At 42.0% G+C, this 14,233-nt stretch overlaps 1 protein-coding gene across 1 annotated transcript in view; it reads right to left on the bottom strand.

Annotated features, from left to right (window-relative positions):
* Nucleotides 1-14,233, bottom strand: part of FAM129A (family with sequence similarity 129, member A) — a 185,004-nt gene that overhangs the window by 17,325 nt on the left and 153,446 nt on the right. Inside the window, exons 7-9 of the mRNA XM_010853087.1 lie at nucleotides 7,997-8,101; nucleotides 7,522-7,684; nucleotides 2,103-2,290 (exon numbers count right to left, since the gene is read on the bottom strand). Of these exons, the coding sequence (XP_010851389.1) occupies nucleotides 2,103-2,290; nucleotides 7,522-7,684; nucleotides 7,997-8,101 (456 nt within the window). The remainder of the gene's footprint in view (nucleotides 1-2,102; nucleotides 2,291-7,521; nucleotides 7,685-7,996; nucleotides 8,102-14,233) is intronic.

Genomic DNA, 14,233 nt, shown 5'->3' with positions numbered 1-14,233 from the left:
ATACAGCCTTGACGTACTCCTTTTCCTATTTGGAACCAGTCTGTTGTTCCATGTCCAGTTCTAACTGTTGCTTCCTGACCTGCATACAAATTTCTCAAGAGGAAGATCAGGTGGTCTGGTATTCCCATCTCTTTCAGAACTTTCCACAGTTTATTGTGATCCACACAGTCAAAGGCCGTGGCATAGTCAATAAAGCAGAAATAGATGTTTTTCTGGAACTATCTTGCTTTTTCCATGATCCAGCGGATGTTGGCAATTTATCTCTGATTCCTCTGCCTTTTCTAAAACCAGCTTGAACATCAGGAAGTTCACGGTTCACATATTGCTGAAGCCTGGCTTGGAGAATTTTGAGCATTACTTTACTAGCGTGTGAGATGAGTGCAATTGTGCAGTAGTTTGAGCATTCTTTGGCATTGCCTTTCTTTGGGTAAGACTGGAAAAAAATTGAACAAGTGATTGCCTAAGGCTGATGTAAAGAAAGTCCTTTATCATGTACAATTGGTGGAAATGTAAAATCTAAATCCTTTTTGGGGGATGTCAATGGAAACATCAGTTAACATGAGAAAAATTCCCACCTTTCAATCTAGCAATCCTGTCCTAGGAATCAGATCCCATATAAATAAAAGCTTCAAAGTAAATGAATATATGTTACAAGGTTATTTATTGCAGCTTTGTTCCTGGTGCTAGCAACATTTGGATGGTTGAATGAATCATGGTATATTGGTACATGAAGTATTATGCAACTGTTACAAAAAATGAACTAGAACTAGAACACTAACTTAAAAACAGTTTCATGAGGTATTTTTGAATAAGAAAACAGAAAAGCAAAGCAATATATACATAATATAATCCCATTTTTCTAAGAGCAAACAACCTAAAAAAATATATCCCACAAAACATGTGTTTTATATGCTATATGAACATGGAGAAAAGCACAGAATAGCGTATGCTAAGTTGTTCACACTAGTTGCTTGAGTTGGAGGAGGGGATGTGGGGGAAGGAGAGAAAGTTAAGTTTTAGAAGGGCTACCATGAGAAACCTCAAAATACTAACAAATGATCTTGTTTATATACAATTTCGTGTATGTATGCATAAAAAAATAAAGGTGTTTTTTTTTTTTTGGTTTTATCCACTGGCTTGACTTGTAGGGATGTTCATCACGATACTGCAAGTGTAAAATAAAGCTGCCCAGTTATGTCTGTCACTTTAGGATACAGCGAGTCCTCCGGAGGTCTTGTTGAACCAGACTGCTGCTGTGCCCTCCTCCAGGGTTTCTGATCTGGTAGCTCATGGGTGCGGCCTGAGAATTTGCATTTTTAGCAGTCATATAATGAGGATGATACTAGTCCCAGGAACATAGTTTGAGAAACATTGGTTTTTGTCATGCTTTTGGAAGCAAATCAATCAAAACATAAAACATATATAAATGAGGATATATGCATATATATTTGTACAGGCAAGGACAAAGCATGTGAAAACACATACTGACCTATTTACATGGGTTAATCCAAGGAGTTAGAAGTGGAGATACTTTAGGAGTTGGGGGTGGGCTAGAATTAGGTGGGTATGAGCGATGGTGATTAATTTTGCCTTTATGTAAATATCTTTGTATACTGTTTAAGTTATACAAGTACCTTCCCTGGTGGCTCAGATGGTAAAGCGTCTGCCTACAATGCGGGAGACCTGGGTTCAATCCCTGGGTCGGGAAGATCCTCTGGAGAAGGAAATGGCAACCCACTCCAGTACCCTTGCCTGGAAAATCCCATTGTTGGAGGAGTGTGGTAGATTACAGTCCATGGGGTCGCAAAGAGTCGGACATGACTGAGCGACTTCACTTTTAAGTTATACAAGCATGTTATTATTTTCATAACATGAAACCATTAATAAAGGAAATCAAGTAGAAGATGGATGAATGGATGAATGAATAATGTGGATGAATGAAGGACAGAAAGACTAGATGAATAAATGGAAAGGCATATGAATGGAAGGCAGGGAAGAAGAAAAGACAGGAGAGAGAGAAGGAGAAAAAAAAGAATGAATGAATGCAGACAAAGACTCAAAAAAAGACCATTCACACTCCACTCCTTCGCTTCATACCCTACCTCCTTTAGCTGGGCACTGTCTTTGGTGGTCTGAAAGCTCTGGCTAAGTTCATCCACTTCTTTTTCAAAGAGTGAGCGCAGTTCACTGAATCCCGAGCTTACAGGTCCCATCAGCTCCTCCAGAATGGACCCCAGGAATGGCTGCACACTCTCTGCACAGCTTCTCTCTGCTGGCTGAGCCACCATCGCTGAGGTAGGAAATAGCCAGGAAACTGTGAGTGATGGCAAAACTGGATTCAGAGGCACTGGAGCCAGGCCAGGCTGGACAGTGCCCCATGGAGACATGTAACAGCCAACACAAACTCAAGCAGGCAACACAGACGAGCCCAGTGCGTCCTGTGCCGGTACTCACCAGGATGGAAAGCCATCAAAGAGAATCGCTCCTTGAGAACTCGAACAAAGAGAAACCCCTCCCCAAGATTACCTCTGCCCTGGGATGAAATACATTTTTTTGCTTGGTCCTTATGAATAGACAATGCTTAATACAAAAAAATGAAAATGCTAATGACTCATCTATTTCCTATCAATCATCACCATTATAAATTCATAGTTTGTCTTCTAAAAACACATTTATTAGGTTTTTAATTCTTTTTTCTAAGAGTTAATCAGTTGATCTAATTCAATTTTCCTCCCCTCTCCTCAAGGGCCTTTTAAAAAATTCAAGTATGGTTTCTTTTTAGGCCAAATGGAAACAAATTCCAATCGGTTTGCCACACCGCCTCCCATCCCCACACCCAATTTTTAAAAACATGCTATTTTTTCCTGATAATCAAGGATGACAAACTTAGTGACAAAAATATAAAGAGTACAGAAAATCATAAAAAGGGACTAAAAGGTTCAGGAGGGAGGGGACACATGTATGCCTATGGCTGATTCATGCTGATGTATGGCAAAAGCCATCACAGTATTGTAAAGTAATTACCTGCCAATTCAAATAAATTTAGGAAAGGATTTAAACAATGTAACCATACTCTTACTTCCCAGAGGAAACACTGCTCTTTGATTTAGAAGAGGACCATAGTAAAGATCCTGATCCAGTACGTCTGGATAAGCCATGGAAATCTGTTTTTTTGTTTGTTTGTTTAAGTGTTGAAGCAGTTTTCATGATTAGCCAGGTTGGGAAGTACCGTGGCAGTAAAGGATATCTGAACTGGAAAAGGCTTGAGCTTGCTCTGTGGATGAAAGGCTAGTTTTGTGGAGCTCGGTAAGCCACCGAGCCTTGTTATAGGACCACAGAACTGAGAAGGGAAGTACAGATACATCTTGATGTCCAGGTCCTCATCCTACAGATGGGGAAGGGGGCCGGGAGATGTCAGATGATTCCACCAAGGTCACACCCTAACTTTCAGATCCAGATTCACAATTCAAATAGACTTCTTATTTTCTATTAGCAAATAACTTGCTTATAGTGAGAAAATGGCCACGTTCTCACTTCAATTTGCAGAAATCTTTCACAGGGTTACAAAGGATCAGACTGCCTCTTACTCTGAAAATCTGACATGACCAATACTATTGATATTATGTACTTATAAATATTTGAGATAGAAAATATTAAACAGATCATAGAATTACTAGGGGGAAAAAAACCCTTTCTATTGTATAATTCAATGAAACAATCTATGACTCCTAAAAATAACTAACTTACTTGATACCAAAATGCAAAATTGTTTGCTAGGAGGATAAATGAATTATTTATAAATTAACTCTGGGAGAAGAACTATGTGAAAAGTGTCTAATTGAAATTTCAGAGCAATCATGGTCATGGCTAATATATAGTAAAGATTTAGTAGTTGGCTGGTATGCCCTGCTGGGTAGGGGCAGAGACAGGCACAGGGAGGGGTCGTGGGTGGCCATGCTCCTCTCTGCCAGACCTCCCCCTGCCTATGTACAACCATGGGCTCCAGCCCCCCTCTCTGTGCCTTTATCCAGCGTTCCTTCCACCTCTGCCTTCCTTCCTCCACTTCTGTTTATAAACATCCTACTCACCCCTTCAAGGCCAAGTTCAAATTTCACCCACTCGGAACAGCCTAATGCCCTGAACCACCACCCAGCTTCCTGAACTACAGTCTACTGGTGTTTCCCTAATGACCAAATAAATTTTACATCCCACACAAGTATGCTCTGCTATTTTTCAGGGATGCAGAGATGAATCATGTGTTGTGACACATTAATTCATGAGCCATACATTAATTCAGTTGAGCAGAGTGATGAAGAGAGAAAACCCTGGAGCTGCGGGTTGGGGTTGGTCTGACTGTTTCACATTCTACCTTCGGAATCTCAGGCAAATTACTTCATCTCTACTTCAGTTTTCTTATCTGTAAAATGGGGCTCATAATAGTAAGTACTCTGAAGGTTATGGTGTGGATTAAATGAGTTCGCTGTGTTCAAAATGCTCAGAACTGTGTGTGATCCTCTGGAAGTACTCAGAAACTGTCAGCTCTTACTGTATCTGTGAGTAATATCATCCTTTCCAATCAACTGACATTAAAACATTCCTCTCATTGTCAGGGGCCCACATGACTTTTTTTGAAGCTGAAGTTGTTCCTGCCTGGGAATCATTGTGCCCTCTGTTCTTGCCTCTTTTGTGGCATTTTTCATATTTTTTCCTTCTGTTTTGGTGTCTGTGATGTGACTTTTACTCTCTTCTACTTCTCTTCTTCCTAGGCGCCTCATAGGCCTTGTATTCAGCAGGGGCAGGATAAATGCTTATTAAATGATTCAGTATTCATGCAGCAGAATTTAAGCCAAGAATCACATGGGAGGAAATGGAGAGAAAGCTACTTTAATACTCCCGAAGTTTTTTTGAAATCCAAAGCCCTTTATCAATGCAGCTCGATGTGCACTTTCTTGTTTTAAAGGGGAAGAAAAGAGGCCTGATGAAAATATGTTTCTGATATTCCATTTTTAAAAGATCTGATCATGACTTCCTTTCAAGGCTTCCTTTAGGAAACCAAAACCAGTCCAGGGCAGAATATTTTTCCATCTTATGTGAAGGGATTTAGGCAAGAGAGAGAGACTCATTTAATTCAGGCCAAGAGAATGGCCACCATTAGGCTCAGCTCAGCTCAGCTCCAGTCAACAGGAATGTATTTGGCTGTGGCAGTTTAGTGTTGGCCATTTTAAGTTGTATAAAGCATTTCAACATACAGTCAACTCCAGATCAGTCGTACTAATAAAGGAATAAGAGACCTGGGTAATAGGAACCAGAAAGCAGTCTGAAGTTAATTTATATCTGGCTGGAGAAGGCATCGCATGAACAGATAAACAATAGATTCAGACGCACACGCCTTGGCTCTAGTAATGCCTCCTGCAACCTACTCTCAGGAGGACTTGTTAGAAGAGCCCAGTGTGAGCTAGGCTGCAGTATGAACAGAGCCTGAAGTGTAGAGGATAATCCTCCAAGCGGAAAATCCCATTAGGTTCCACGTCTCTTGAACACAGGAACTAGATCTCCCCTGTTTGCTGCTAAAGCTGCATCACCTTGCTCAGAAAGCACTCGCTTTGTGAATGTCTTTTGAATGAATGACTGAGTGAATAATTTGAAAACTGACTACCTAAGAAAATTGCTGATAAACAATCACAGATAAGCCAGCATGCTTCCCTCTGAAATGATGTTCAGTGTGGTGTGCTTTGGGGTATGTAGGAGGCAGAAGTGTAGAATTTTATTCTGTAGAATTTCTTAGAGGCCATCTAAAGCCTCCTGGGAGGAAAGAGGCAAGCTTTTCTCTGTCAAGGGCCAGGTCAGGAACATTTTCAGCTTTGCCGCCCATATGATCTCAGTTCTAACAACTCAGCTATGCTCCTGCAGTGCCAAAGCAGCCAGACAATACAGAAAGGAGTAGGAACAGCCATCTTCCAGTAAAATGTAACTTATAAAAATAGTGGCAGGCTGGATTTGATCCAAGAGCCTCAGCATGCAGACCCTGATTGCATGGGCCCTTGTGATTTCAAGAGGAGGGCACCAAGGCACAGAGAAATTGAGTGATCTCCCTGAACCCACATACCCAGCTGACATTAGAGCTGGGGCCACAGAGGGTCCCTGATTTAGGACGGTTCAACTTTCAAGCTTTCAAGTTTACAACGAGGTGAAGAAAGCATTACCCATTCAGCAGAAGTGTTAGTTGCTCAGTTGTATCTGACTCTTTGTGACCCCACAAACTGTAGCCCACCAGGCTCCTCTATCTATGAGATTTCCCAGGCAAGAATACTGGAGAGGGTTGCCATTCCCTCCTCTATGGAATCTTCCTCACCCAGGGATCAAACCTGGGTCTCTTGCATTGCAGGCAGATTCTTTACTGTCTGGGCCACCGGGGAAACTACTTCAGATTTTGAAATCTGATCTCTTCCGGAGCAGGTGAGATGCAGTATGATGCTCTTTTTGGGATGCTGGGCAGGGTTAACAGCCACGGCTCCCATCAGGGACAGGATCACAGGCATAAACAACCAACCCACTGACAGCCATTCTGTACCCAGACAAACCTTTTTGTTTTTCCCCTTCAATACACTATTCAATAAATTACATGAGCTATTCAACACTTTATAATAAAACAGATCTTGCGTTAGGTGATTTTTCCCAACTATATGCTGATATACGTGTTCTGGGCGTGTTTAAGGTAACTAGGCTAAGCTATGATATTGGGTAGGTCAAGCGTATTAAATGCCTGCATTTCAATTATGATGAGTTTATTGGCTCGTAACCCTATGATAAGTGGAGGAAGATCTAGAAGATCTAGATTTATTGACTCTAACCCAAAAGCTTTTTTTCTTATTAAAGGAAAATCCATTATTCACTGATTTGGATATTCACTGTGAGTCTGCATACACCAGACACGATACTAAGCACAAGGAATACCTGAGTAAACCGGGGTGGCATGGCCCTACTCTTTAAGAGCTTACAGCAGGTGGAGGGCAGGGCAGAGCCATTACAATTTGGTGTAAGAGGTACAGGATCAGGACATACAGGCACCACTACAGGCAAGAGGCACTATGCCCTCCAGCCTGTGTCACTGAAGTTTCCATGGGGAGGTCCAGACCCTTAACAGCACCACTAGCATGCTCCTATTACAAGTATTACCACTTTCTCCCAAAGTCCCTCAGTTTAATTCTCCTCTGAAACTATGAATTCTCACCATGTACATGCTAAGTCACTTCAGTTGTGTCCGACTCTGCAACCCTATGGACTGTAGCCCGCCGAGCTCCCCTGTCCATGGGCTTCTCAAGGCCAGGATGCTAGAGTGGGTTGCTGTGCCCTCCTCCAGGGGATCTTCCCGACCCAGGGATCAAACCCACATCTCTTACGTCTCCTGCACTGGCAGAAGGGTTCTTTACCACTAGCGCCACTTGGGACATCTCACCCTGTGGAAGAGCTTTAAATGCACAGCTTATCTAGCTCATAGGAGCAGGCATTATCTCCACTGACCTTTGATCTTTCCAATTAAGAAGTTCTTTGAGTTCACAATCTGATCCATGTCTGAACGGATGGTTCCTTCCAGGCCCTTTGTCAGAGCCCTGCACTCCTCCTTCAAGGCGCTTAATCCTTCTGAAACTCGATGCTGAACCAGGTGGTAGGCCTCTTCAAGGAGCTGGAACAGAGAACAGCATACAGATTGGAGCTCTGTCATGTGTCAGAGCCTGATGGAGTCAAGCACAGGAGGGCGGGTTAATCACAGATGATCGCAACATAAACAAAACCGTGTGCACATTCTAATTTTTCTTTCAAAGTCTGAGTTTGTTTGGATTAGTCCTGATGTATATGAGACTGAGCAGACTGGGCAGTTCTCCACCCAGGGAAGGAATTACGTATTAAAAAAAAAGAAAAACAAGACCTTAAAAAGAGAAGGGAAGGGAATGTTCATTTTGAGCAGCAGAGCTGGCCAAGCAGAATCATCACTCACCCCAAACCAGGCCCTCTTCCTGTCGTTCTTCTTCCCCTTCATTTTAGGCAGGATGTCTGTCTGAAGGGTTGGCATGAGCTCCTCCATCACCAGGTTACTCAGGATCTGTCGAGAGGAAGACAGCCACTGTATCTGTGTCTCTATTTCTACTTGCCAAGGCAGAAGTGAGGGGTGGGATGAATTGGGAGATTGGGACTGACATATATATACCACTACGTATAAAATAGATAACTAATGAGAACCTACTGTAGAGCACGGGGAACTCTACTCAGTACTCTGTGGTAACCTATAAACCTATAAGGGAAGGAAATCTAAAAAAGAGGAGATACATGTATAGACATAGCTGATTCACTTTGCTGTACAGCAGAAAATAACACAATGTTGTAAAGCAGCTATACTCAAATTAAAAAAAATGCTTAAGTGAAAAAACAAAACAAAGAGGAAGAAGAAAGCCTCAGAGCTGGGTTAGCTGGTAACACCTAAATCTGCACATCAGGCCAACTGAAGGTGTCATAACTGGCCACCCCTGTCCTGAATATTCATTGGAAGGACTCATGCTGAAGCTCCAATATTTTGGCCACCTGATACATAAAAACGAACTCATTGGAGAAGACTTTGACGCTGGGAAAGATTGAAGGCAGGAGGAGAAGGGGATGACAGAGGATGAGATGGTTGCATGGCATCACTGACTCAATGGACATGAGTTTGAGCAAACTCCAGGAGTTGGTAATGGACAGAGAAGCCTGGCGTGCTACCGTCCATGGGGTCTCAAAGAGTCGGACACGACTGAGTGACTGAACTGACTGACTGTCCTGGCTACCTAAGATTGTCCTGCACTCCATGAAATCTGTTAGGTTAATAGTTTAACTCTGAGTCTGAGACCTCAGAAATCTCTAGGAAGAGTCATAGAGGGTAAATGTTCTAAATATCTGCAGGGAACAGTCACGCCTGCTGACATTTTCCCGCTGGAAAGGACAAATTCCTCAACTTGAACTTCTACTATTTGAAATGGAACAATCTAATGCATTTAGGATAAGAGAGGAAACATCAATTATGGATAAGGGTATCCTTAGCAAAATTGTGAAGGGAGTAAGGCTTGGTTTTGGCAGCTTGAATCCTTGTCTGTATCCCCTGAGACCATTGTTTCCTCTTGAACTTTTCTGGGATCTAAGTGTCTTCATGCTCTTTGTCCCTACTACACCCTGAATCCCATCTCCATCTTCTTTAAAGTTTAGGAAAAGAAGGGAGTAACAAATACTTTGGAACAACTGGACATTGGTGGGATGAGAATACGGGAGAGGGGGTGTATACAGTTTTCAGAGTATTTTTTTCAATTGTTCCCAAGTCTTTCCTACAAATTTGCTTGGCTCAATGGAAGTGTTTCTTTTGAACGTGAGCAGTGATTTACCTGTCTGCACATAAGGCCCCACCTAACACTGGCCTTTCTTCTTTATATTCCCCCAAGGGAACTGGAGCAGTTTTGTTGTTTAGACTTAGATCTGTGGTGAGTTTTGGGGCTCACAGCTCAGCCTTCAGTATCAGGCTGCAGCCCAAGATTTAGAACAAGAATAACTTCGGGAAAGGAGGCAAGCAGAATCATAGTAGAGAATCATTTGACATCTGCTCTGTGAATTGAAAAAAATATTTGTCCAAAATAATTGACCTGCTCATAAACACTCAAATTAAGATTTGGGAAAGACTTTAAGGTCACTGGTCAGCCTCATGCTAGTGGAAATGCTCATGAGGTCACTAGATTTTGACTTTCAAAATGGCTCTGTTTACACGGGCTGTAACAGTCTAGATGAACTGAACAGGAACACTCCCAGGGTGGAGGTGGGTGAGTTGCTCAGTCCGCCTAGGTCTGTGAGTTCCTAGGAGAGAAGGCTGGGAGTCAGTGCAACCGGGGGAGTTCCATCATCTGTGATGTGGAACTTCAGGTGTGACTATGATTATAACAGGGGTAGGATTTCCACTAGTCCTACTAATTCACTGCTGGGGATGTTTGGACCTTTCTTAACCATTATCTGGGGAGCAGTCAAGATGTCAGTTCAGTTGAGTCACTCAGTTGTGTCTGACTCTTTGCGACCCCATGGGCTACAGCATGCCAGGCTTCCCTGTCCATCACCAATCCCTGGAGTTTGCTCAAACTCATGTCCATCGAGTCAGTGATGCCATTTTTGAGGATTTTTGAGGAGTTAAAGAGAAACCTGACATGTATAAATCGCATAGAAATCAGCAAGTGCCCAAACTGGGTTCAAGTACATAATTAATAATTCATGAACCTTATCTTGCCCAATGGAGTAAATTCTTGTTGGACACACCTGCCCAAGAGTGAGGAAAGCATTGGCATTGGGAGCGTGAGCTAAGAGCCTGAGGAGACTAAAGCCAGAATTTAATTATCCAAATCCATCCTTTTGCAGAGATTGGCTTGAATCTGAGCATGAGTGTGAAGAAGATTTGAAGATGAAAATGTTACACAGTCCAAAGAAAAAAAAATGCTCCATTTGGGTGGGCTTGCAGTTTGCTTTTAGTCTTTCCCATACAATGTTCCAAGAAATTTGGTTCTATTTTATAACTTAAGGGATTGGAAAGGAAATATGTCTGGGAAAAAAAGAAGGGGGATGAGAGTGGGTTGATGGAGAAGGAGGGGCGGGGAGTGTGAGATTAGGGAATAGCCCTTGGGCAGGCAACAGCCAACTCTGTCTCCTCCCAACAGTTCATCTTATTTCTGTATCTGTCAGCCCCAGCCCTCTCTGACTGTGAACTGCTCCTCACCAGCCCAGGACCTGCTCTGGGATTTCCTGCCTTGGTCAGCCCTCCATGAGCAGGGTCCAGAGCCCTGGGGCTACCAGGGAGAAAGCAGTTAATTTAATAAAAACAAATCATATTAATGAAGGGGTTTCCCAACCTTCTTCCTTCAGAATAGAAACCACTGAGTTTTACCATAAGGAACCTAAAAATATTTCCTGTGCTTTAAATAAAAGGGGCGCGTGTGTACATTTAACTGCTGGGATTTAACTGGGAGATTTAAAAATTCCATCACACATATAAGAAACCAAACGCACCATTAGGTTGATGGAAACCAACAATTCCAGGCTCACTCCCTGAGCTGTTCTTCTACAGTTGCTCAGTCGTGTCTGACTTTTTATGACCCCATGGACTGCAGCACACCAGGCTTCCCTGTTCTTCACTATCTCCTGGAGCTTGCTCAAACTCATGTCCATTGAGTCAATGATGTCATCCAACCATCTCATCCTCTGTTGCCCTCTTCTCTTCATGTCCTCAATCCTTCCCAGCATCAGGGTCTTTTCTAAGGAGTCAGTTCTTCGCATCAGGTGGCCAAAGTGTTGGAGCTTCAGCTTCATTCCGTGAAGGCCACACTACATTTACATTCCACATGCTGCAGCTGTGGGGAAGGTGTGAGGCCCAGAAATACTGCCCTCTTTACTGAGGCTGACTCCATGGTCTGACCAGGCTGTTGGCCACATGCCTTTCGTGTTACTGAGCAACCAAGTGTGAAATAGTGCATTTAAAGCGGGTCACATTCAAGGTCACCAGAAAAAGACGACTTGAACATATGGACAAGGGAAAAATGTGGATAGCTTTCTGGTCTGGAAACCACCCTGATGTGTGGGAATTTTGAGCTGTTCTCTTAGCCCATCTGGTTAATTTAAAAGCAAATAAAAAATAAATCACGTAACTTGTATTTACATTTTCCAAAATGCTTTCCCTCATGACTTCATTTGATACATTTTTAATTGACAAGTAGAAAATATACTGATGCTTTTACTGGGGTACAAATATTTTCACCTTAATAGTCTGTCAGGCAAATTATTCTAAGATATTTGCTTTGCCTGGACACTTGCCTAAAATAACCACCAGCACGAGGGCATGCCATACTTGCTGTATGAGTCATTACTATGAAGATAATAATGTAGCATTGCTGAAAATCTTCTGAATACAGTCTCCGAGGGTAGAAGGGGTTAGGATAATGTTATGGTTAAGTTCTTAGCAGACAGGAAAACAATGCAAATAAATGCAGTGCTTTAAACAAAAGATGTCACATTCTCAAACTCAGTCATGCTATGCCCTTTTCTTTAACTACTTGGTAGCTTCTTTGGGACCTTGACCTGTTTTTTCTGTGAGTCTTAGGATGGACGTTGCTTCAGTTCCATGTGTAACAGTTAAGATGAAGTTTACCCTCACCAGGCCTCACAGAGGAAAAGTCTTGAAAGTTATTTCCTTTCAGCAGCTTCTTCAAGGTTCACCTGACATGGCTCAAAATGCAAGTTGGTCACAGACTGGTTTTGTGACTTGGGCCAACTTCTCTGAATGTTCTTTCTCCCGCCTGGAGGGTATTGGACGAATAATCCTGAACTGCCCTTCCAGTGCTCACATTTTATGAGGTTGTGACTTTACGAAAGAAACTCAAATTCCTAGAGGAGCAAAAGCGTTTACTGATTTCTTCTGTTTCTTTTTCCCCTTTAAGGTATTTTTAAAATTTTTTATTTTATTTTTAATTGGAAGATAATTCCTTTACAATACCGTGTTGGTTTCTGCCATACATCAACATGAATCAGCCATAAGTATATATATGTCCCCTCCCTCTTAAGCTTCCCTCCCACCTCCTACCCCTTCCCACCCCTCTAGGTTGTCACAGAGCCCCAGTTTGAGTTCCCTGAGTCATATGGCAAATTCCCACTGTCTCTCTATTTTACATATGTTAGTGTATATGTTTCAAGGCTACTCTCTCAAATCATCTGCCCTATTCTTTCCCCACCGTGTTGAAAAGTCTGTTCTTTATGTCAGTGTCTCCTTTGCTGACCTGCAAATAGATTACAGGTACCATATTTCTAGATTCCATATATATATGTTAATATATGATCATTATTTTTCTCTTTCTGACTTACTTTACTCTGTATATTAGGCTCTAGGTTCATCCACCTCATTAGAATCGACTCAAATAAGATATTTTTTTTATTCTGCAAAATTAGCACCTTCCTATGACTGCTGCTAATGCTTTATGATGTCCATATATGTACAGATCACACATGGTCCCACATACACTGCCTTGTTCTCTGGATGCTTCTAGGTATGTCTCGCCTCACCAGAATGGCAAGGCATGAGTCATTTCACTCTATCACACCTTAAAGCAATTCACACATATCAGCCCAAAGCGAAGAGCAGAAAGTCAATCCTCGCCCCCAACACACAAAAAAACACCCAAACTCAATACTCAGCTCTCAGAAAAGAACTATTAGGTACCTGCTTTCCATGGGATAGTGAAGGAATGTGAGCTGATATAAGATTTCAAATGAAAGAAAAACAAACAAACAAACAAGTACCTTAACTTAACTCAAGGAGCTAAATAACTGTTTAACTTGAACCTACAAAGGTACGTGCTTCCTCCAAATATGAGAAATCAACAATTGACTAAAGTTCTTAAGTCTCAGGATGGAAAATAAATGAGTTTAGACTCTACCGAAGAAAAAGAAGGGGGAGGAGGAGGAGGGAAGAAAGAGAAGGAGACAGAAGAGGAGGAGATTCCGCGTCATATGTTAAAACAATAAAGAACAGCCCATTATCATGAGAAAATGTTTCTAGCTTTAGATATTTAATGACCATATAAAAGCAAGATACCATCTGGCATCTTCCAAATACTGTTCCCTCAAATTTCACTGGCCCCCAAAAGAGGCATTCTGGGCTATGAGGGGAAGTTAAAGAAGAGCATTCTTGGACCCTCTGCGCTTCTAATTAAATAATGTCCACACCCAGCCTCTTCTTTCTGGTTGAATCAGCCTGTGATTGGTGTCCTCATGGCGGATGGGGTCACATCATGAAACATAGTTTCCTTGGAGATCTATAACAATGTACCTGGTACCAAACCAACCCAGACACTTAGCCCTTGATTGACATTTAATCAAGGTCATGGGAAACTATGGATCTGGACCACAGGAGACAGAGCACTAGAAAAGGTAAATGAAACATCTAGAAAACTATCTAATGCTTTCAAATTTGGTATCCTTTAATTACTTCATTTATAAATCATTCCATAGATGAAGACAGCTATTTGCCAACTACTTTTCCAACAACATCTTATTTAATTCTCACAACCTGTCAGGCAAACATTATCATTCCTATTTTTTCAGAGGAGTAACCTAAAACAGAGAAGTTAAATAACTTGGCAGGCTTTGACCCAAATCTGCTGACTTAAAGTCCCACCACAAACTTTGCACT

This window comes from Bison bison, unplaced genomic scaffold (assembly GCF_000754665.1).
Source record: "Bison bison bison isolate TAMUID 2011002044 unplaced genomic scaffold, Bison_UMD1.0 scf7180017864322, whole genome shotgun sequence".
Classification (NCBI taxonomy): domain Eukaryota; kingdom Metazoa; phylum Chordata; class Mammalia; order Artiodactyla; family Bovidae; genus Bison; species Bison bison.
Note: the sequence above shows the minus strand (reverse complement) of the source record. Positions and strands in the feature narration are given on the sequence as shown.